This window comes from Hippoglossus hippoglossus, chromosome 10 (genome assembly GCF_009819705.1).
Source record: "Hippoglossus hippoglossus isolate fHipHip1 chromosome 10, fHipHip1.pri, whole genome shotgun sequence".
In the NCBI taxonomy this organism is placed as follows: domain Eukaryota; kingdom Metazoa; phylum Chordata; class Actinopteri; order Pleuronectiformes; family Pleuronectidae; genus Hippoglossus; species Hippoglossus hippoglossus.
The window spans coordinates 21,535,401-21,559,026 of NC_047160.1; the positions used below are offsets into that span (position 1 = coordinate 21,535,401).

Genomic DNA, 23,626 nt, shown 5'->3' on the forward strand with positions numbered 1-23,626 from the left:
AGGTTTCTCTTTCTCTTCTGACCACAGTTTCACAATGACTTATACTGTAACCTTTCACTTCAACATAAAACTGTCTCGTGATTATCGTGTTTGTGTTTACGTTGACATTTAATAACTATGTAATGAGGAACAACCTGATGTTAAATGTTACCTTTGCCACACATTGCACTGCTGTGTTGCCGGGTAACAGCAGGAAATGCCTTTGAGTTTGTTTAGTCTGTCGCTTTCTGTTTGTTCAATGCCGGCCTGAGACAACAACAGGAATGTATAGTGGGAGACAGAGTATATCTAAAACCTCTGTGTACAGTGGGTGTGCCAAGTTGTTCCAGATTCTTTTTCACTTTCTGTTCAGGAATACAATGTACTGTTGATGAATAGATAAAGGACGGGAGTACGGCTGAAGAGCATTACTTACATTCCTACACACTAGGCGGCCAATTAATTATTCTCAGCCTGAAGTCACTGTTGCACTACAAGACACTCATTCAGTTCCTGTCAATATTAATGTTAATGTACCAAAATCTTTTAATAAATAAAAATCAATAATCACTGGTAAATGATTAATACATCTACTGCTGGAGATATTGAGGATTCAAATAAATGAATGTGTTTGTTCAAACTAATTCGCAAAAAGCGGAAGACTTCTTATTTCTTCTTCAGATTTTTTCATGCAGTTCATTTTTGTAGTACGTGAAGGACAGAAGCAGGTCTGTTACAGACATATCAAGCATGTTAACATACACCTCAAAACCTGAAGTTAATAAATTCACAGACCAAATGATATGTTAAATAATGGATGATTCATTTGAATATATATTAAACCGTTCTATGCCACATTCCTCTATATCATCACTCATTTATCGCTGTCTTTTTCCACTATGTAGTCTAATGGCACACCAACATTTTAATCTTCTACTTTTTATCAAAGGATTAGTCTGATTCCACCCAGAAGGAATCTCAACCCTGACCTTGGCAGAGTTAAATGCCACATTCTTCTATTTGGGCACCATTACAGAGGAAGAAAAAAACAACAAGAGAAGAAGACAAAGACGAGGTTTGTAATTTCTTTGCTCATATGTCAGGAATGTCGACATTTGGCAAACAGCATCCAAAACATAGTCTTAACATCGTGGCATATCTAGACTATATTCTGCTTTTTATTGTGATGTTTTTTGTACATTTTTCCAAATGTTTTATTTCATTTATCACTTAATAAATCATCACTTCAAAGCCATTAATTCTATAAAGAGTGGATTTATAGGTTGGGATTAAGAATAGGACAATACGCTAAGAGGACATCTTCTCTGTGAGATGTGATGAAATGTTTTGCTACGACGGCTTGAACTAAATTATGAATAAAACAACTTTTTCTTAAATTACAATAAAATGTGAAAGTGTGTCATGTGTACTATTTGTATATTACCAGATATGCAAGCAGATAGTTACACACAGCATAAAAGAAAAAGAGACAGAGTGATTGAGAAGATGCATACATGCGGGGACATGATGAGATGGGCAGTACCTGTTCGTTAATGGAGCTGTAGTCGTTGGTGGTGGAGACATCATCGTCCTCTGAGTCAAACAGGCCCTCCTGGTTGTCCAGCAGCTCTGCCAGGACTCTGCTTACAGACTCCTGGTCCCGGAGGTCCTCTCCTTCTGATGATAGACTGCAGATGGAGGACGAGAAAGAGGTGTGTTGACTGTGCCATGCCACCCATTGGATATTCAATAATTCTAGTAGCTGAATAAACTTCTGTGAAAGTGCTTATGTGTTTTGACGTATTTTCTTTTACACACATGGATGCTTTCTTGATCATTGTAAAACGAAGAAGAAATAGCAGTACAGCTGTCGGTCCAATCTGTGGCTGTACCAGCTGCAGTGTCACATGTGAGGCTTCAGTGAAATCAATTTCTCCAGCACAGCAATCCTGATTCCTTTTTGTTGATTTGATGATATGGGCCAATTCGAGCTAGATGATTTTATTTCTAATGCATAAATTTGAAGGCAGTTCTGTTGCTATAAATTATGACTTCACGCTCAGACATATGAATTTAAACAACACAAAAAGCTAAATAGATATTCTTGCCTGTCCTCTGCACATAATACTTGACAGTTTAGATTTTTTTTGCAAAGGCACAGTGATAGTGTTAATCACAATTATGAGATGGCCCTGTACAGGCATCTTACTGGAATATGTCTGGCCCGAAGACGGCGGCCAGCGCCCCGACGTTCCAGCTCTCCTGCTGAAGTGATGCCACGCTGGCCAGGAAGCGGCACAGGAAACGCAGAAGGCCGTAGTTCAGCTGGGGAAGCTGCTGCAGCAGGTACTTCAGGTTTCTACACAGCTCTTCCTCATTGCTGTAATCTAGGGATGGTTCAAAATAGACTTGTGGTTATGATTAAACATGCAACTATTAACATGCTCCTAACATCCATTGCACATCTCTTACTCACTGTTATTACTGTAAGCTGTTTTACTGCAAAAAGGGTGTTGGTTTATAATTCCCATTAGCACCAGTGCACTTTATACATGCCGCACTTAATGTTGCTACACAGCCTTTTTAATACTGTGTGTAAATTATAGTGTTCTCCTTTGTTTTCTTTCTGTGAAAGTATGACACAGTTGAGAACGTGTTCAACCCTCTACACCACCAGTGTTTTACTGTTGCTTCGTGGAGCTGTCTGCAGTGCTCAATAATCGACACTGTCACACTCTCTTTATCTCTCTTAGAAACACATAGACAACAGACCCTGCTGTCATAGATGGACTGGTGCCCCATCAGACAACTCCTAATAGTTATTACGTTTTTCATGTTTTCCTGTGCAAGCAGCCAGAAGAGGCAGATATATCCAGGTTCATGTTTGGAACAAGGTTGTTTTAGCCAGTTTCCACTTAATTTAGAGATCCACTGTACTATGTGTTCACAGTTTAGCTTGGATCTGTCTCCATAGTCACAATCATAACAGGTTAAAACATGTAATACCATCTTTAAGGAAATCCAAAAATGGAGAACAAGAATGTATTTCACTTCTATTTTGTGCCTTGTTATTTGGTCAGATTAGGCCCTAAACAGGGGATTTCCAAAACCATCAAACTTCACAATAAAGGGAAGCAACAATTTATCAGTATCTGCAACAAGCACCCAAAAAAATAGCAGTTGACAAAAAGAGAGTGGGGCGAGTGTGTGGAGCAATATACATAAGAGCATTAGAGGTGGATAAGAAGTTCCTGTCACACACACCTTGGTGTAGCTGTAGTATGTGTCCCTGTATCGCTGTTGGTATAACGGGCTCAGGAAGCTCCTGCAGGAAGAGCCGCAGCAAACTGACCGCTGACGCCAGGTCAGCCTCCTTCTCCAGCTCCACCTCCTCACCACTGTCATAGCGCTGACGCAGCCAATCCACACGCTCTGCGTTGCCATTAACCAGGAAGAGCCCCTCCAGGTCCAGATGACCTGATGATAGAAGCAGCAATAATTACTTAGTCATGTATTAATACTTGGAATACTGTTATAGTTACCTTATAGATGTATTATACTGTGTATTTTTAGCAGTATATTCTTGTATAATGTTGCGTTTGTATTATTGATTGTGTTGACACATGAATCTCTTGCAAAACATGTTTGTGTTTTTCACAGCTCTGAACACTACTGTTGGTACTACAACAATTCTTGGTCGGATTTTCACAAATCTAAATAAATGCAAATTTAATGAAGATGATTTGAGGACATTTGCACCATATACACTTTTTTGGATGGATAACAAAACTGTTGTCTACATGTAAACTCTATTCCATTAACTACAAGCTAATCCTGGCTAACCTTTATTCTACTCTAAAAAAGTACAGCTCCCATAAGAGAATGCAGATTGACCTGTTAAGTTAAACTTTGAGTGGTTTTCAGAAGATATCAGTTCACCTGTTGAGCCTAAAGGGCTCAGCACACTTCTAACTATTAGTTTGTCTGTTGAGTTCCATGTCCAAAGTCAAACATGTTAACACCTGTTCCAAAAGGGTCACACTCAAAGGCTGCTGTAATAGACAGAGTGGGATGCATTGAATCATATAAATGTGTTTTACAAATTCAGTCTCTCTAATTCTTTTAGAGTTCTACACTCAGTTCAAACAAAAAGTAGTGGGTTGTTGTTTGAAGACAGAAAAACAGAGCTAGAAAGAGAAGTTAGTAGCATCCAATCGCTGCATGACGATGGCATGCTTGTCAAATTGTTGGTTATGAAAAGGTAAAAGAACCGTAAGAGAATGTGCCTTTTATTTTACTATGACAGGATCATTGTTACTGACGCTTTTAGATTTTTTACTCCATTCCCACACAGTGCTGTCACTTGTTGCAAATCCTGTCGCACTGCGAGTAATTATTCACTAGACGAAGAAATTAAAAAAAACCTATCGGGTAAAAAACACAATGGGCAATGCTTTAAGATGTCAAAGTGGTAATATGTTGTGACTCAAGGATTATGTAACGCCTGCCTGGTAAGTCCATCTGACTCCTGTTCACCGATTTCTCCTCTGTTAACGTTAGGGACACAACGGGTAAGAAAAACTAAATTCCTTTTTATATCACAATGTCAAGCAGTGTCAACAACGTCCACAGACATATTTGATTGACTGATTTGATTAAAGCATTGCTCAGTCTTGTGGAACACAACAAAATAACTGCCAAAGCATTTAGTCCTTGTCCAAACAATGTAAGGAATTTAATCCGTCACAGATGCCAATGCTTTGCTCTGACACACCTTCAGGTGCTTTCTATTTTCCATCTCGGCCTTAACATCCAATTACCCGGTTACCTCATTTTCCATCACCCTGCTTCTACTCAAAACCTCCAGCATCACACACAAGTGAAATAAGAGACAGTAAGACCTTTTCACTGGCTCAATAACTTCTGGACTGGCAGTGCTGCTGCCAGCAGAGCCCCGGGGGATTAGAGACATATTACATAACCTCATGTGGACGAGCAGTCAAACAAAGCACCGGCCTGCTTCGCTGGTCACTCGAGGGGACTCGAGGTGAAGGTTCCTTCCAACAGTTAAAAAAAAGAAAACACTGTCTTGACAGGTTTGACAAGAAAATGTCCTGACAGAGAGTTGTCACTGCACAATGGAGGAAATTAGAAAAGGAAGCTTTCTCTATTGTTTGACTTGTCAATGTAGATGTATGTTAGAAATCCTTTCTTGGTGAACTGGTTTTCACAAGCCCAAAGCCAATGAAAGCTCTAATTACTTCCAATGATATATAGATGTATATGTATCACCATGCTCTTGTTGACATGTTTGAAAGCTTTATAACTGAACATCTTCTGGATGCTTCTCTTTATTCAGTTATTACTGTAAATAATTTATTGACTTTCCACGAGTTTCCTGCATCTTATGGGAGGCATTTTTATAGCTGCTACTTCAACTGTAAGACAGAAAGTAAATATAATTTTTTTTCTTTTATTCTACAAATGGATCTTTGTGTGCAATGAATGTTTTTGAAAAGGAGATGTTAGTCATTTTGCACATACCGGAGAAAATGAGATTTAGTGAAACAAGATAAACAAATCCAAATGACTCATTCCATTTCTTCAGGGTTCGCACCAACAATGCATCCTCAGCACAAAAATGCATCATAGCATTTAAAATAAAAAATTAAACTGGTACTGCTGATGTTATGTAGTGACTACCATTACCAGCCAAACACAGACAACTTCTGGCTTTGGTTTGTGAAATACTTTGGTTGTTTACAAAGTCAAAGTTGCCAATTTTATCCCTCTCATCTGTCAGAGCAAAATGTCTGAAACTGCTAACCTAAAAGCTAAAAAGCTTAAAAAGAGAATGACATAAGACTAACATCCCTGCTCTGCGAGGACTGAAAAGAAATAATCCAGGGGGGATGTGGAAAAGGTCCAGGACCAGTGTTATTGGTAGCTTCCTCTCTCCATGGTTAAGCTCTTCTGTTTTGACAAGTGGATCTGCAGTTGACAGAATGGTTATGTAATGAAGGGGGAAGCAGACCGTGTCTGCCGGTGCATTCAGAGTTCATCTTATAACATAAACTATATCTTTGATGCAAGAGCAGTCACGGCAGGTCAACAGTAGCTGTGTGTGTGTGTGTGTGTGTGTGTGTGTGTGTGTGTGTGTGTGTGTGTGTGTGTGTGTGTGTGGCAGCCATCAAAGGCATGTTTAGGCATATTGACCCGTAGATAATCTAAATGTTTTTGTCCCTGTTTTCAGAGTCAAAGTCAGACAGACAGACAGATATGGGGCGTTTGGACTGTATTTGTTTGCTAAGAATGAAGCTTTACCAGTTTATCAGCCGTTTACTCCACCCTCTCTCGGTGATCACGTTAAAACCAGTGTGTCATTGTTTTCATTGTCAGCTTCTTGTAGAACACGCAGCAACAAAATATGTCGGCTACAAAGCAATAAGATCTGCAGTTGACAGAATGGTTATGTAATGAAGGAGCAAGCAGCCGGTGCATTCAGAGTTCATCTTATAACATAAACTATCTCTCCCCTAACGACATACGAATGTGTGTGTGGTAGAAGGTAATGGTAGTGATGACTTATAGCAGAGTTGTAAACATGAATGCTCAAAGGTACAACAGCACCCACTATGGCTCAACAACACACAACGCTAAATAATCCGTGCAGACACAAACATCAATGAAACATAGTCCATGTAAAACTTATCAAGTAAGTTAAACTAAAGGGAAATACGAGACAATATTCGCCATTTTAATCATGTTAATAGAAAACAACCTAATCAAATAAAAGTTGCCATATTAAAGCATGTGTCATGAGGTTTCATTCAGCATGAATTACCGTATATTCTCTGCAAGACTATGATTTTATTGGCATATTAGACATTCAAATGTATTGGTATTGTTGCACTGATACCCGAATATTTTGGATTTGAGCATTCTGATTTACGGCAGTGATTCACATATGAATTATTTCGGGATATTGAATTGATATTTACACAAATGGGAAAAAGCTGAATTTTAGCATTTTAATGAATATTTCTATACGTTTTGTACTGTGTGTTTATATTGTTCGTTTGTGTCCATCACTCACCATGTTCCTCGATGTATTCGACAATGTGTTTGACCAGGGCAGGAACCTCATGGCCACTTATTGTCTGTGTGTGAGACACCTCCTCCAAAGGGACTCCAAAGACCCGTGTGGTGCTGGCCGAGCTCCCGCCCTCATTGCCTGGCAACAGAGACACGCTCTTCCTCATGGCCGCCTCCTCACCACAAACCCGCCAAGACCTCACGTCTTTGAAAAGAAAAGGGAAAAAAGCAAAGGGGAGGCGATAAGACAAAAGTGAGATGGGAGGATTTACAAAATAAGAGCTTTGGTGAAGGATGCAGCCTGGCGAAGAAAAACATTTTTCTTCTTCGCTAATACACACACTGCAAACCAAAGAACACACAATCATCAAGACCAATGGAGAAAAGGTGGAGATAACAAAAAGAAAGATGAAGGGACACAAGCCGAATCTCTCTGCTGTCCACACACAAACAAGATGTGTTTACCACATTTGAACATATAGAAATGGTTGGTTTGATTGATTGTCACATGTTGCAGTAAACCCCCACAGCCTGTCATCTAGCCAAGACAGACGAGGGGGAGGAGGAGGAGAGGTGGGAGGGGAAAAGGGCGAAGAAGAAGAGCTATATGATAATGACCTGCATATGCATTTACACCTGTGTCAAGCACTTTATTAGGAACATCTGTACACCTGCTTATTACTCTAATTATCCTTTCAGGTCATATGGCAGCAGTACAATACATAAAGGACAGGATATCCAGTTATAACAAATATAAAAATGGGAGAAAATTAGATTTTAGTGGCTCCGACAGCTGATCTGGGATTTTTATATCCAAGATTCTTATTTCAGATGTATATTCACTATAAAGTGAGCAGCAGCTTTGCGGACAGAAATGCTTGGTTGATGAGAGAGGTCAAGGATGGGTTGCCAGACGGGTTTCTGCCAGAAAGGACAGCTCAGATAACTGTTCTTCACAACTGCAGTGAGCAGAGAGGCACCTAAGAATGCTCAGCACATTTAGTCTGGAGGCTGATTAAAAAAACACATGGGCTTTCATTCCCCTCAGCCAAAAACTGAAATCTGAGGCTGCAGTGGACACAGGTTAACCAAAACTATAAAGTTTGTGAATTTACCAGAGCCTATCTAAGTGCTGTGGCTGACTATGTGTATCCCTTATGGAAACAATGTACCTGTCTTCTGTGGCTGCTTCCAGCAACATGTCATAAACCAAAGGTAATCTAAAGCTGAACATGACTATGAATTCACTGTGGCCTCCACAGTCACCACATCTGAATCCACAGGATGTGGTAGAATGAGAGATTTGCAGCATGAATGTGCAGCTGACAAATCTGCAGACTTTTTGTGATGCAATCATGTCAACGTGGAGCAGAATCTTACACACATATTTCACATCTTGTGGAATCAATGCTAGTAAAGATTTAAGGCTATTTTAAGAGCAGAGAGAGACTCTACCCAGTATTTGCATTGTGTTAATAATGAACAAGGTCTCTGAGTGTATGTTAAAGTGTCTGGCAAAAAGGGAAAGTCTACAGGCCTATGATTACATACATAGTCTATGGCCAATCAATGTTTCTAAGACTGTAGAGTTTTTCTTTTCCAACAGGTTTGTCAACTTGAGTCAGACAATATCTCAACTTCACCTGCTGCAGTGTTTCCACCACTGCCTCTATATCTGTGTGTGTGTATCTGTGTATGTGTGTGTGTGTGTGTGTGTGTGTGTACTCACCGTGTAGCAGTGAAAGTGTATCCTATCCTCTCCTCCCCTGGCCAGAGAACCACTGAATCATCTATGGCTGCTTCAGGTTGTGGCAGAAGATCAGCCGGTAGTTCCTCATTGACAGACCGCAAATCCTCTCGCAGGACTCCGTGTAGCTGCACTGAGGACAGACAGGGAGGAGAGAAAGTGCAGAGAAAAGTAAAGAAATGGAGATGAAGGCAGAAGTGAGAGGAAAAAAGTGTGAAGGTGGAGACAGAGGTGAGAAAAAAAGAAAACATGGAATTTGGTAAGTAACAGTATTTATATAGTTACAAACATCTCATTATAACTTTTTTGCATTTCTTCTGATTCTTCTTTTTGAGTTTGAGTCTCTCGTAAAGATTCTCACAATTCTTTATATTATTTTAGCATAAAAATAAAAAAGTAGTGAAAGTAAAAAATACAATTATTTTTGTTATACACAGCAAGACATGGCCTTTTGAATTGAGCATTAACACCAACTCTACAACTTAGAATAATAATAGACCCAGCCAATACAGACACCAGCTGCAACATCATGTGGGCACCACAGATAATTACTTCCATGCCATCTGTGTAAACCAGTAAGTTCAGTTCTTCTTTGAGGCAGCCGAACACAAACTTTCTTCCAACTTGGACGACAGAATAGCCAACTGGCTGTTTGAACAAGAAAGAGTCCAATTCACAGTAATTCAAATATCAACCAAATGTCCAAGAAAGAATTACAAGCCGTGCTGTTTACCACAAACACACGCCACTGCATCTGAAATAAATTAGAGATTATACAATGAAGGGTTAAAAATGACTGCTTATGGCTCTTTTTCATAATAGCTCCAGGCTGTTTACACAAGGACGATGCTAACCCATATTCTAAACAGTTCATTAAAGCAACTGCAACTCAAGGAATATATGCAACGAATCAAGAAAACGCTTTGTAAACCACATGCAAAATACCTTCTCACAAACTGGTCACAGGAGACACAAATTGAGGCAAAGATTGAACCACAAAGACGATGAGGTGAATCTATGGAATCGGATTACAAACATCCTCAAATGAGTCGTCTTGTCACGTTTGAGTGTCTCCTTCAAGGAGTTGAGAATCACTGAAGTCAAAGTAATTCACTGCTAAAAAAAGAATCCACTGGATTTCTCCTGGTTTTTGTTTTATGGACCCGTCCTCCTATCTTTCCATTTGCTAGGCTCCCTTTTTTTTTTTACCTTCATTTCTTTTGTACCTGTCATGTCCCCCCTTTTATTCCTCTCCTCTCCTCTCCTTCCTCTCTAATCCCATCCTCTTACTTCCAGGCTTGAGATGTCAGTTTGCCCAAGAGTCAGCTGGAGGACTGAACACAATAATTAAACTAACACAGGCGAGGCTCCAAAGCTGAGCCTGTGTGTGTGTGTTTGTGTGTGTGTGTGTGTGTGTGTGTGTGTCCTAATACATGTCTGTGCATGCCCATCTGAAGTAAACTGTCACTTCAAATCTGATTGTGTGGGGCGGGTGTTGTCCATGTTAATTGTGGCCACTTCAGAACATGTGTGTGCATTTATGTCTTAAGGTTTCCATACATGTGAATATGCATGTGTGTGCTTGATGAGCCTGTCGAGAGTGAAAACGTGTTTCTTGCTCAAAACAGATCGATCATTTGAGTCAGAGAGAGAGAGAGACAACAGGTAAACTATGTGCACTCATGTTTGCTGAAGAATTTGTCCCTGTGTGTGTATTAAGAGTTTGTGAGTCGTAAAGGGTGACTTTGCGTTGGTTTGTGTGTCTGTAGTGTGGAGGAAGACAGATACTGTCCTTTGAGTTTGTCCATGTGGGAATATGGTCATGGTAAAATATTAACACATCTCTTTTGAGAGCATTACAGAGTAAGAAAGAAACTGAAAAATCCAACAGATGAACAACGCAGCAGAAACTGAGGAGGATAAAGTAAGAAAGAAAACTAAATTGGCTAGAGATATAAAATCAGTTTAGTTTTACTCCTGATTATCAAGTTTATTATAACGTAACTTGATATTTTAATATATGGAAATGTAAAACTAAAGAGTGTCCAGAAGAAAATTAATGAAACAATCAATGCAGGTGCAGATTCAAATTAAAATACAGATGAAAACAATCACACACTCAGTGTTGTAGCTTGCAGAAGCAATGTGACTAATACGTGAAAGGTTTTTGTGTTGTATCACTGCCAAATCCAATTTTTTCCAACTTTGTGCTGGTCTATGCAAATCTGAGCATATTTATATTAGGTTGGTTTTAGATTTAGATTGGTCTGAATTGCTGTTTCAATTAGAAAAGCTCTATTTCGTACAGATTTAACACTCACATTAAGCAGTAATGAGCTGGAAAGGAACCATGGTCTTTAACATGCACCACGTTGGGTCTGGATGGGTTTTATACTCATTCCCTTCTCCTCTTACTGGAGCAAGTCTTGCTTTTCTACTCAGTCCTCTCCTCTTGTGTCCCTTTCTTCTTTCATTCATCCTCATGCTGCATGTTACACAAGCCGTCTGACCTACTTAAAGACGTTCTGCATCACCTCTATGTCAGGAGGAGCAGAGGAGTAGGGGTGAGCGGAGTTAAGAAATACACCGAGCTCAGAAAGGATCTGTTCCTTTAAACTTTCCCTGCTCAATACTTTCAAAGGGCAAAGACAAAAGCATCTATCGTTACAGAAAGAGTAAGATCAATAAATCAAAACAGTACCCGAAGCTCTTCAAACAATGCTCTATCAGATAACACGGACAAGTAACAGAACTTGTACTAATTATACTAACTAACTAGCCTGTTTTTAGAGAGTTTTGGCAAAACCACATGGAAATAAACCCCTGTGCCACAGTGTGAAAGCTATAAACTCAAGATACCGTGATCCATGCAGTGCTTTAAAAAGTTCAGATCAGGAAGCAGCTATTTTAGGAAAAGCAAGGTGCTAAATCATTAACCATTCGTTATTGTCCTACATTTTTATTTGGTATTAAAATTAAAAAAAATTTTAACTCAGTCTGACTAAGCCCTTGTACTAAAATAAACATTAGTTTTAATCCTTTTTTTTTGGGTTCATGTACAACTTAAATCTTGGCCATGACCTTTTAAGTACAGTAAACATTATTACCAGTTTTGTGGGACAGTGCTGATTCAGAATTACAGCTTTTAGCGGAAGCCATGTTTCTCTATTTCCAGCTCAGTGGCAGATGTGATTCTGAACCAAACGCTTGTTAAAATGGTTCTTTTATCAGGAAGATCATAAAATGGTCTGTCAAACATTTACAACCAACAGTTTTTATATTACTCCTTCATTGTTATGATGGTTATGCAATATCTTATGTGCAGATGTATATTTCCAAGGTCGATTGTGAATTCACACATCTTAATAGCTCCAGAGACAAGTGAGGGTGCAGCGCTGTAGCCAAAGCAACGCAGAACAAAAAACATTAGGGAAGTCTTTGAAAGGGATAGTTCACCCAGAAATGATAATTCACTCATCTACTCACCACTATGCCGATGGAGGGGTGTAATCTATGTTAAACTCAGGCAGAATTGTCTGCTAAACTCATCATGTTTGAGTAAAATAAAAGTAGGGTCAGATTACGCTTTCCTCTGCTTAAAACTACAAGCTGCTTCGTGAGATTTCTTCATATGTAACCTATATATTCGTATGACTCACTGGTACACACAATATGGCAGGAGTGGGCAGGTTGGACTTTGTTTTATCAGCATGCGGATGAAGCCGAGTCACAGCTTCACAGTGTTTGATCAGCATGGTCATTACCTGGGCTTCTTTAAGGGAAGGATCAACATTCTGCAGGTGTAGAAAATAATGAATGAAACTTGTGCCTGCCTCCACCAGTAATTTCACAAGCACTTCCTTGGTGCACACAGCTGGACCTTGAGATTCAGGTGCATATGAACTTGTATGAACCTGAGCTGAAAATGTTGCACTTCCTACTGATTCAGGTCATTTTCTTTTACCCTCTCACCTCCCAACTTATATATGTTTTCTTTCAAATGAACTGCCTTTTAAAGGAATAATATGGTAACACCTTTAAGTGATCGTGTTAGCCGAAATCCTTCACAAATTTGAATTACCTCCACCAGGGAGCATATGTTTTCAGCCCTGTCCATTGCTTTGCTTGTTTGGTTATCAGCAGGATTTCGCTCTAACTACTGGACAGATGTCCACGAAACTTGGTGGAAGGATGGGACGTGGGGCAAGAAAGAACCCAAAGGTTTTAGGGTGGAATGACGGTAAGGGGCAGATGCAGGGATTTCTTTAACATTGTGAGTTAGCCGATATTTGACTTTTTCACCAATTTCCCAGGGAATTATTAATGGTCCTGATGAAAAAAAAAACATATTTATGGGACTGATATCTATGTGTGTCTATGCTGCTTGATTTAATTGAGGTGACTGCAGTGTAAGGACTCTACTGAGTGCCAAAACATGTTGGTTTTCCAACTTTACTTTCAGTGTTTTCTTTTACTTAGCATCAGTAAATCTGGGATTTGGGAGTATTATGTTTGCTCACAAAGTTAGCAGAGTCCTCTAAAAGGCATTCTTCAGCCTCTATTCTTTCCAAAACCAACTGAACTGGTCCTGTTAGGGTATAAGCCTCTTTAAAAGCCAGAGAAAATCCAGCTTTTTGTGCTGAAATTCTTGTGTTGGGTCAGAGCCCTAAATACCGAAACAAAAAAGGTACAACAAACCAGACCATTTTGCTTTCAGCAAACTGAGCCACAAGAAAATCTACAGCAGTTTGGCAAATACAATAAAATAATGATAACTCTCAACCTTTTGAGTTTCTAAGCAGCACAGTACCATGGTGCACACACTTTTAACCAAATGTGGCCCTGCTACTGCCAGGCTCAACACATTTGAGTTTTATAGGACGGACGAGGACAATGACAGTGGAAGATAAGTGAACTCAATGTTCCCAAAGCAGGGCCTCGTCTGCTAACTGACCCTAAAAGGCCTCTGTAGCAAGGATTTGGTCAGTAATGGAACAGTCTAGAATAGCTGTCTGTGTTTCTTTCTGTCCGTCTCTGCGTCTTAATCCCAGCTATCATGCTTGACGGCCTCTTGCTCAACAATGAGGGACATTGTTAGGAGGGAAAGTTAAGACAGTGCTTTTACAACTTGAGGTCCACATGGGAAAGAGGACAGAGGAGAATATGAGACCAACACAGTGTACAAAAGTGAACAAGGGGAGACTCAATTAAAAATCAAGACAACATAAAGCTGTGTTCAGAATAATTTGCTCTTTGTTGACCACTCACATGCAGATTATTGGAAAAATAATTTCTAAAAATGTAAGCCTGTTGTCACAATATGTCTTCAAAGTCATGGGTCTAGAACACAAACCTCATGGTTTGATCATATTTCATCGTCTTAACACAAATTCCCTTGTCACACTAAGACATGCAAGTCATTAGCCACATTCCTCCTCATGCTAAATGCAAACCAGTGCTGTTTGAACCTGTAGTTGTTAACTACAACAAATGTAAAAAAAAAAATTGATACTTTACAATGAGAAAGTAATTCAGAGCCAAAGGGGATAAAGATAAACAAAAAAATCTGTTCCTATCTTAATTCCCTGCAAGTTTTAAATAATAACGCTATCACAGTGGTAGCAGCAGTAAAAATTTAATAAACCTACTGTATATCAGATTTCAGTTTCTAAAAGCAGCACCTGAACAGAGGTGTTAGGTCGGCAGCAGTTCAAAGAACTGTTTAACAGAAAGGCCACAGGTTTAATAACTGAAATACAGTTTGACCCTGATCAGAAGTATGTTAATGTTACTGCAGTTAGGGACGTGTTAAACACAAATACGGAATATACATGAAGAAAACAATGGGGAAATATTTAGGGAAGATGAAATAATGTATCTCTGGAGTGAAAACTGGTACAAGAATATCAACAAATATACAAATCCTGAGTTTAACTGAAGGATTTCTTTTGTAATATATTAAATGAATCATTAAATGGGCTATTGCAAACTTGACCAAAAACACAGTGCATCGATAAGAAGGCACATGTTCATATAAAATTGCTTGTGTGTTATTAATCTGGGATTTGCTGAGAATTCTGTGTTCCATCAAAACAAAGTGTCCAACAGACACAGGGTCTTAAATAAATAAACATATTTCCTCCAACTTACATCATTTCAATCTCAAAACCCAGAGCTCAAAGCAGTGAAACAGTTTGTTCACTATAACTGACCAAACTGTCATGGTCAGCTAAAATCTGTAGAAGTAGAAAAAAGGTCAGACAGCAGGAATCTGAAGTTAAAACTGACCTGATTCCCGCATCAAAGCCTATGAACCCCAGGGGTAAAAAAACAGATGTGAATAGAATCTATCTAGTTATTTAATATATCAGCTGCAAGAGATAAATCCTAAAAAGAAATGAGAAAATACTCTTCACAAGATCAGGGTTTTTCCTGCATAGAGGACTGCGAGGCGGCTGCGATGCTCGGTCATCGAACGTGTAAACTCAGACTGTAAAAACAACAGAATTTGTAAATTTAGACACAGTATGGAGAGCCAGAGGAGATGATAGGACGCTCTCGGTTTGGCTCGATTGGGTTGACAGTGCGCTGCACAGAGCGGAGCAGTAAATTACTGACAGAGACAGTAAAAACTGGAAGAAAACAACTTTTTTATGGTCCAAACGTGTAAGAAAAGACCCAAAATGAACACTGCAAGCGGACTTAGTGGAGCTCTGAAAGGCTCCCTGGGTGTCTGCCCCGGGCCTGGTACACCCCACACCGGCTCAGTTCCACCCCCACCAGGAAAAACAATGATGATAAACCCTGATCTCCAGTTTATCTGTTTACTTAAAATCTTTAAAAGGTAAAACAAGCAATATCCCTGAGCAACCGGTGAACTTAGTGAACTCTGTCCTTTGGCCTAAAAGTCATAAAACCATAAATGAGAGGATGAATATATACCCAACATTGAGTTATCAGGTCCATTCCTCACACTTAGATCCCGTGACCATGACACTGAGTGCAATTTCCTTTTACTCTGCAGTATAAGCATGACTTGTCACTTTCAAATAAGCCAACACACACACACACAGACCAAGTATGAAGAGACAAACCGAAATGAAACTCTTCCCTACATAATTAAACACGTGAATTGAATCCTTATCTTCCGTGTCATAAATGTGACAAATGACAACATGACAATGCATTTTGAAGGTCATATTATATTCAAAGACTAAGAGACACCAGCTCCTACAGCAGCTGTGGAATAATATGTTATTGTAGCTAGGCTAGCAAATGTCTTCAAGACGATTGCATTACGTCTTTTTGACTCAATCAACACAATGTAACCTGCAGGAGTCCCGCAAGCTCATGAAACATGTTTTGCTGCCACAGAGGAAATAAACAAACCTCTCCTGACATGTTAACTGCAGAGTTAGACCTTGGACTGAATCATCTCCCCAATCAGGCAGCCTAGATTTACTAGACTCAAAAATCCTGACTACAAGAGTAAATCATTTTAACAAACTACACAATTGTGAGATTCATATCTGCTTTAATAAAAGTATGTAGGGAAACTCTCCCAACAGGACTTGTTTGAAAGAGTGTTGTATCTTTAAAAAGTGTTTTTAAGTGTTGAAATAGGAGGGAACGTTTAACTTGAACCTCAAGTGTCACCTCATGGAAAGTGTGTTAACTTTTTTCAAACATTAGACAGAAAGTCTATGAATAACCTTTGTCAAATGAAACTTTTGTGTAACATTGATGCAGTGTTTCCATTATATACATTTTGCAGCTTTAAGCCTGGAAACGCCGACCAAGGGGCTGACCCCCCCTCTTATTCAGGCCAGTTTCCATCGGTTGCTAACCACAACCATTTATCTAAAATGGGGTGGGTTTAATAGGAAGATACTGGAAGTATTTTCATTAACAGCAAAGATGGATGCTGCTGATGTGGACAGGTCTATTAAAGCCACTGGATCTGGGACTATTTGGCTTCAAGAAGTGTTGCCTGTCTTTACGGTTCCAGAAAAAATAAGAGAAGGGGAAAAGATAGATTAGATTAGAGGGGCACATTTGACTAGCTAAACTTAAGTTAGAGAGATTTGCATTATCCAAACCTACATCTAACCTTTATAATCACTCCGACCACTGACACATTACTGCGTGCGCTCCACCCACCTGTTGGGACGGCAAAGGTTTGCAAATAAGAGCTTGTGGTCTAAAGTGTACGATTACACAGAAAAGAAATACACCTTCTATTAAAACCCACGCGCACAGACACACACACCTAACAAACCCTCAGGTTAGTGGTTGTAAAACTTGACCTAAAACCTGCTTGTTCACATTTTAAGCCCTAACCCTATCTGCACTGAGCTCTTCTGTTAAACTGGGGCAGTGCGCCAAAGGTGGAGACTGATTACAGAGCCAATATTGTAGCAAAAACTATTTACAAATGTGAGTAGAGTTGTGTAACTATATCTCGATTTGTGTGTGCGTTTTCAGATAAATCCTAGAATAAATTAGCTGTATTCAGCTTTGCAAGTCTATAGAGATTTCTAAATGTGAAGACCAATCTGAAAATGTGTATTAAGATAATGATAATGAAAATTTTTGGCTTTTTGTTGAAAAAGTGAATGAAACAATTAATCGATTGCACAATGCAGGTCTTTTTTTAAACGATCATTACAAGTGCAAGATTAAGATAATTGTAATATTTTGACTTCTATTAACCCAAGCTTAATCCCAGAGTTGAATTATGTTGAAGCATGTAGACATTTTACAGATGCTAACGCTAAATCTGAGCCAATCTGTCTCCCTGTCTCTCAACCATTACCTGCCTGTCTACTTATTTATCCGTGTATCTGAAAAATATTTTCGTTAAGAGTGTTTGTCAACCACACACTGACATTTTAAAGCTCCTGAAACTGTTTAGTGGTGCAACAGATGGAATTTTAAGGTCTTTGTCATCCAACTCAATTTGAACAAAAATGACAGGCCCTCTACAGACAGGTCACATGATAGAAAATGTGTTTTGCCCTGCACCTCTAGGCAATCTTTTGCATATTTTTAATATTCTACTTTAAATATGAACTGTTCATTTGCTTGTCTATCTGCAGCATTACCACAATGCACCCAAGATACATGTAATCTCATCAGTGCAGTCTCTCGTTTGCATACAGTCAGTTGGCTTTTACTAACTGACAAACTCACATCTAACGGGGCATCATAAAAACTGCAATAATTCACACCATGAAATTTTGATTTTATCTACACGCCTGAAAAAATGTATCCATCAGTTTATTAATTTATATCCTTGAATAACATTTTAAATGCATAATGAATGGGAAAATGATGAGACCAAGCCATTGAAGATTGAAAAATGTTCAGCAGCCTAAAAATGAAATATGTCCAGTCTCCAGTATCCATTGCAGCATCACACTATGTCACAGAAATAATTATGTAATATTTAGACATGATTTAATTTATTAATTTACTCATAAAATGAAGAAAATGTCAGGGTTGGGGTTAGTTTGAGGTATAAATCTATGAATTAGTGCTTAATAATTAATTGAGTTTATGGTTACAAAGTACTAATTTAATGCACTTATTATCCAAAACTTGTGGGTCAGCATTGGTTTTGAAATAATGAAGTGGTTCATGGAGGCGGACACCAGCAGGTCAAGTCAGGCTGTGAGGCGAGGATGCAGAAATAAAGCAGGAGTGGCAGCGATACGGGGAATAAAAGTGCATCAGAAAGAAGAAAGGTTGAGGGAGATCATGAGAGAGAAAGCAGCGGGGAGAAAGGAAGTGACAGGAAAGAAAGATGAATTGAGGTAAAGAGAGTCAGAGCAGGAGAGAAAGAGGCAGAGATGCCAGTGTTTGCCCTTGAGTCAGTAACAGCAGCTCACTGTCCTAGCCTAGTTTAGCTGCTCCTCCCTGCCTAGCCCTGTCAGTGATAAATTAATAAGCACGTGTCTACAGGGGACGTGAGCTTTTTCAGGCCTTGTTATCTCTTACCCTGAAAACGAAAGAAGTCCTCCCCTTATTTATATTGAAGGAATATCCAGCAGAGCATGCAACAAAAAAAGAACTCTCAAAGATTTGTCCTAACGTTAAAATTGGACAGCAGGAAAAAGGAATGAGAAATCATTATCCCTTTTCTTTGACACAAAAATGTTACGTCGCTGACAAAAAATGAGTTAATCTACAGAAAACTGATGAGCAATCATTTTCATAGATGATTAACTGTTCTGATATTTCATTTATATATTTTAAACCTGTTCTCGCTATGCAGTGGATGAGATTATTTGTTTCTCCTATGTATTTTGAACATAACCGTTTTTTAGACTGCTGATGAGTCAAACAACAAACAACAATTTGGGAAATTATAATGGGAATTTATCAGTGTAAAGCTGCAACAATAGGGAAATCAATCAATTGAAGTTGCGGCCCTATATCAGTGTTTGCTGTTATTTGAAGACCAAATTGTAAATCAAGAAAACAATCAGTAGGTGCAGTCTCTTTCTTTCTTTTTCTTTTCTCATCTACTTTACTCTAATCTACTGCTTTTAAAAACTCCTGGGTGGCGTTCACTTTATCCAGCACAATCACAATAACATATAGGGCACAATTTCCCCTCAGTAAAACCAAAGCCTTCTGCAGCTAAAGGTCATCTGCTCCCACTCACTTCCACTTTCAGGGTAAAGTGTCCTTCATAGCATCTGCTGAAGAAGGAGGACGTTTTTACTCCTGCTTCTCTAGACTCCAGGTAATCCTAGTCTGCCTGCCCCAACCTTTTGTGTCACTCTCCACAGCATTTAACACAAGAGCCAACATCACATAAAAGTGCTGTTGTGGAGAACTGTACAGTAAGACTCATTCTTCACCAGCCTCAGGGACTGTGACACTGCAAAACGGCTTGGACGCCTACAGTGGAAACAAGTGCGGCTCTGTGTTGGCAACTGTGGGAGTGGAGGCAAGGCCGCATTGTGTTTGGGACATTTGCATCAAGTTTGCTCGGTTGCCATCTGGGTGAACAGTCACGCAGGTTCTTTACTCTTTCTGTGGATATTTCTTTCAACGCAATTAAACTTTTAGATTTTTGTGGATTACTATAAAAAAAAATTTGATCACAACAACTCCTCACATTAAATCTCTTCTGAAAATTCTTGCTGCACATGTTATTTTTCATAATTTGCCAAAAAAGCCTATTTTTAACTATTTGGCCCTCAACTAATTAAAAACCCATGTCCTTGTAAATACCACCTCATGTACAAGGCTGATGTCCAACATCTGTAAAGCCTCAGTGCAGCTCTTATCGTGAGTATCCCTCTATGATCCTCTAATCTTTTTACAGGACTTAAACTGTAATTATCTGCATACAATTACTGCTGTTGGCACTTCAGAGGTCACATTTAACTACAAAAATGTGTCCATTGAAGTCACGCTGTTCATAGTGACTGGGGAAAGTCATAAACCTGAGTCAAAGGAAGGTCTCTACTTTTACAAAGCATTGTGGTGTTTGAAGGTTTAAAAATCAGCATTAAACAGTGTAAATAGAGGCTTCATTCAAGTTTTGTTCCACTAACAATGCTGCAAAGAAACCTATGAGAACCTATGGTGGCCTTGAGGTAATGTAAAAATGTGAAAGGCCTAATCTACAGCCAGTGTTTCTGCTCCCGTAGAAACATAGTGGGGCAACATAGATGGCTCTGTGGAATAGGCCATTTCGGGTAGTCAGTTTTGGCTCAGGAGGTAGAGCAGGTCATCCACTAATGAGAAGGTCAACAGTTTGATACCCGCCTCACTCCACTTGCCAAAGTGTCCTTGAGCAAGATACTGAACCCCAAATAGCCCCTGAAATTGAATATCAAATTATACATTTTCTCAAATGGATCTCCCTAGATCATACACACCCTTCATTTGACAGTGTGTTGACAGCATTTTAAATTAAAACGTATAAATCCATGTATTTATTCACATTAATGTAAAACCTCATATAAAGACATAGAAACAAATCTTCTTAGCCTGCTTGAGTGGAGCAAATGTTATTATAACATTGGATAATTACATGCTGCGTGATTCACAACACAGAACATACAGTTCACAGCATCTTCTGTGCATCGTGGATTAAGTGTGATACCAACTTGGGATACCTTAGCAGAGCCTCGTCAGTGACAATGACATGGAGCTGTATTGATTTAGTATTGAACTGTATCACCTCTCCCTCTTGCTCCGTCTCACACTGATGGAAATTTCCAGACCAGTGCACGCTGAAATAAAAGCCAGAATGCGTCTGTCTTTGCTGCTTTAAAAAAGAAATCCCTCTCCATCTGTTGTCGTCATGATCTCTACAGTGGGTGCCTCACAGCTCCATGGAAGCAGCGGTGGTGGCATACGAACGTGAGACTACAGTTAATCAATGAAGAAATCTCAAGCATGTTGTTAAATATCATCGAGTAAACAGCCAGTATATGAAGGCTTGAATAAGACTCAATTACGGCTGAACAAATAGACTACACAGGATCGTGCAAGTCTTGTCATTTCCATCTGTGTGCGTGTCTGTGTGTAAACAATAGACCGACACAGCAGCTGTGAGAGAACACTGACAAATGAGCAGGCAGAGGAGCAGGCAAACAGTGACCAAGCAAACTGACAGTGCAGTTTCAAGGATCATCTCACTGAGCATACAGGAACTGACAGGTTAATAAAGCTTTTTGTCACCTTTGTTTACATTTGTAATTTATTTACAAGTGGAGGGCTTTTCAAGAGACATTAACTTACAAGTGTTTTTGGTTGTCGCAAAAGACAAGCAAGTCTGCCTGGTTTGCGAGACACACTCACAGTGATGAAGGTCAATCTCAACTGTCACTAAACTGGACAACTTACAACCCCCTTCCCATTGAGTTCTATAACCTGTATATACTACATCCAGAGGGTTTTCACATCATGAGGAGACATGAACCTAAGTTTGCAGTTTGGGACAAACTGTTCCTGTGAGCAGATGTTTTCAAAAACTCACTCAGTTTCGCTCAAAACTGGTGAACTCATACCTGGAAAAACCAGCTGCAACTACCATCAGCATCATTTCCATCTGACATCAGACATCAGACACCCACCAAGAAGAAGTACTTCCAGCCGATGAACTGGAGAAGTTATAACACTTATAGTTTAATTAAACCTATGCAAGCTGTTATGTTTACCCTTTATCAAACACCTTTTTAATATAATAAGAAAATAAATTTCCTAATATGATATTAAAATTTGGTTCTACCCAAAAGCCAAAGACGACCAATTAAGGGTAGCCCCAGTAAGGGATCTCTTTTTTGTAATTAAACAAGGTAAGCAATGGCTTTTTGTCTAATGTGACCTGAAAGGCTCCCGGGCAGTGTGGGCTGGACTTGATCAGTAAATCTGCTGCTTGAAAACAGTTTCTGACTTTCCGATCCATGCCAAGCTGCACTACTGCCAAACTGAAGCCAGGGAAGCTTTACTCTGAGGTCAAAGTCAAATTAATTTATTAGCCAATGTACTCGCATTAACATCAGTCTACCTAACACCGCGCGGAAGAGGTTCGATGCTGACAGTGACCAATATCTAGCTACTTTCATTTTGATCAATCCACAAAATTAAATTATTAAATGTAGATTTTGGCTCAGCACTGTGGAAATCGTAGACATATAGACATTGATGCATTGACTAACTTGATTAATTATATCTCTTATATCTCATTTGGTTATAAGTTTGAGTATTTCTTCATTTCTCTTCCGTGTATCAAAGAAACCCCTCCTCTTGGAGCTTTCCCATCACACTTATATTTAAAAATATCTTCAAACAGACATACACAGACTTAACCTAATGCAAAGATCCTGTGACTAGTGCAGTGGTTAATACAGATTCAGGCTCTGACGTGAGTCATCTTTACAGTCATGTGACTTTCATCACTGTGCAATCTCTCGAGTGGTTTGAGCAGATGCTGTACAGTTAGAGCTCTGGCTTTAAACTGACTGAGAACATGTTGTCACCCTCAGATTACTTCAACTGCTCAGGGCAGGATTTCTCCATCTGCCTTCTATACAGTGAAGCCTTCTGCTTCTTCAGTATAAAAAACAGCATGTCATACCAAATACCTGGTAAATGACATGTTACATGAAAACAAGTGTTTTGGAATAGAAAAATGTTGTTAAGGGGTTGATTAAATGTTCAATCATGTAGATAATAATAAATACATGAGGTGATATTGCAGAAATTCAACTGAGAAAAGGTTAATAGATAAAAATGGCCACAAAACATTAGTTTTGGGGAACTTCAGTGGATTAAATGCCTGACAAATCAATAGGTTTCTTCGAACTGATGTCAAAAACTGGAAATCCAATAATGTAAAAATGCAAATGCTCAATTATTTGCTGTATTGTCTGCATTGACATACTAGAGATAAAAAAAAAGAGAAGAATATAAAAAATATATATCTTGACAGAAAAGACTACTACACACTATATCATCACAATCCCCGATTGGGTTTAACCACAAACATATCAACTGAGCAAATTGGGGCAAAAATGCTGATGACAAATTGTTCAAAAATAAAAAAATATATACATAGATTATAAGGAAACACCCTTTTTTTTTTACTTTCACAAGTAATACTGAAATTAGTGAAAATCCCCTTTCACCTCTGCAAGTTTCGGTTTCAAATAAAAAGTCTTGGTCGAGGGCAACATATTGTGAAATTCTCTTTTACAGCTGAAACAACTGGTCGACTAATCAAACATTAGAAAAATTATCCGTGGCTAATTTAATAAGTGATTAGTGGTTTAACTCACA

At 39.0% G+C, this 23,626-nt stretch overlaps 1 protein-coding gene across 9 annotated transcripts in view; it reads right to left on the reverse strand.

Annotated features, from left to right (window-relative positions):
* The window catches only part of fam13b (family with sequence similarity 13 member B), a 64,263-nt gene that overhangs the window by 37,052 nt on the left and 3,585 nt on the right, over positions 1–23,626 (reverse strand). For 6 of the 9 annotated variants that reach the window (XR_004615186.1, XR_004615187.1, XM_034598072.1 and 3 more), the window contains exons 2-6: positions 8,804–8,954; positions 7,076–7,279; positions 3,244–3,456; positions 2,189–2,366; positions 1,523–1,667 (exon numbers count right to left, since the gene is read on the reverse strand). Coding sequence is in view for 7 of the 9 variants with exons in the window: in XM_034598072.1 (XP_034453963.1) it covers positions 1,523–1,667; positions 2,189–2,366; positions 3,244–3,456; positions 7,076–7,241 (702 nt within the window). In the remaining 2 variants the exon portion in view is untranslated. The remainder of the gene's footprint in view (positions 1–1,522; positions 1,668–2,188; positions 2,367–3,243; positions 3,457–7,075; positions 7,280–8,803; positions 8,955–23,626) is intronic. The other 3 variants (XM_034598071.1, XM_034598075.1, XM_034598074.1) reach the window with 1 other exon arrangement.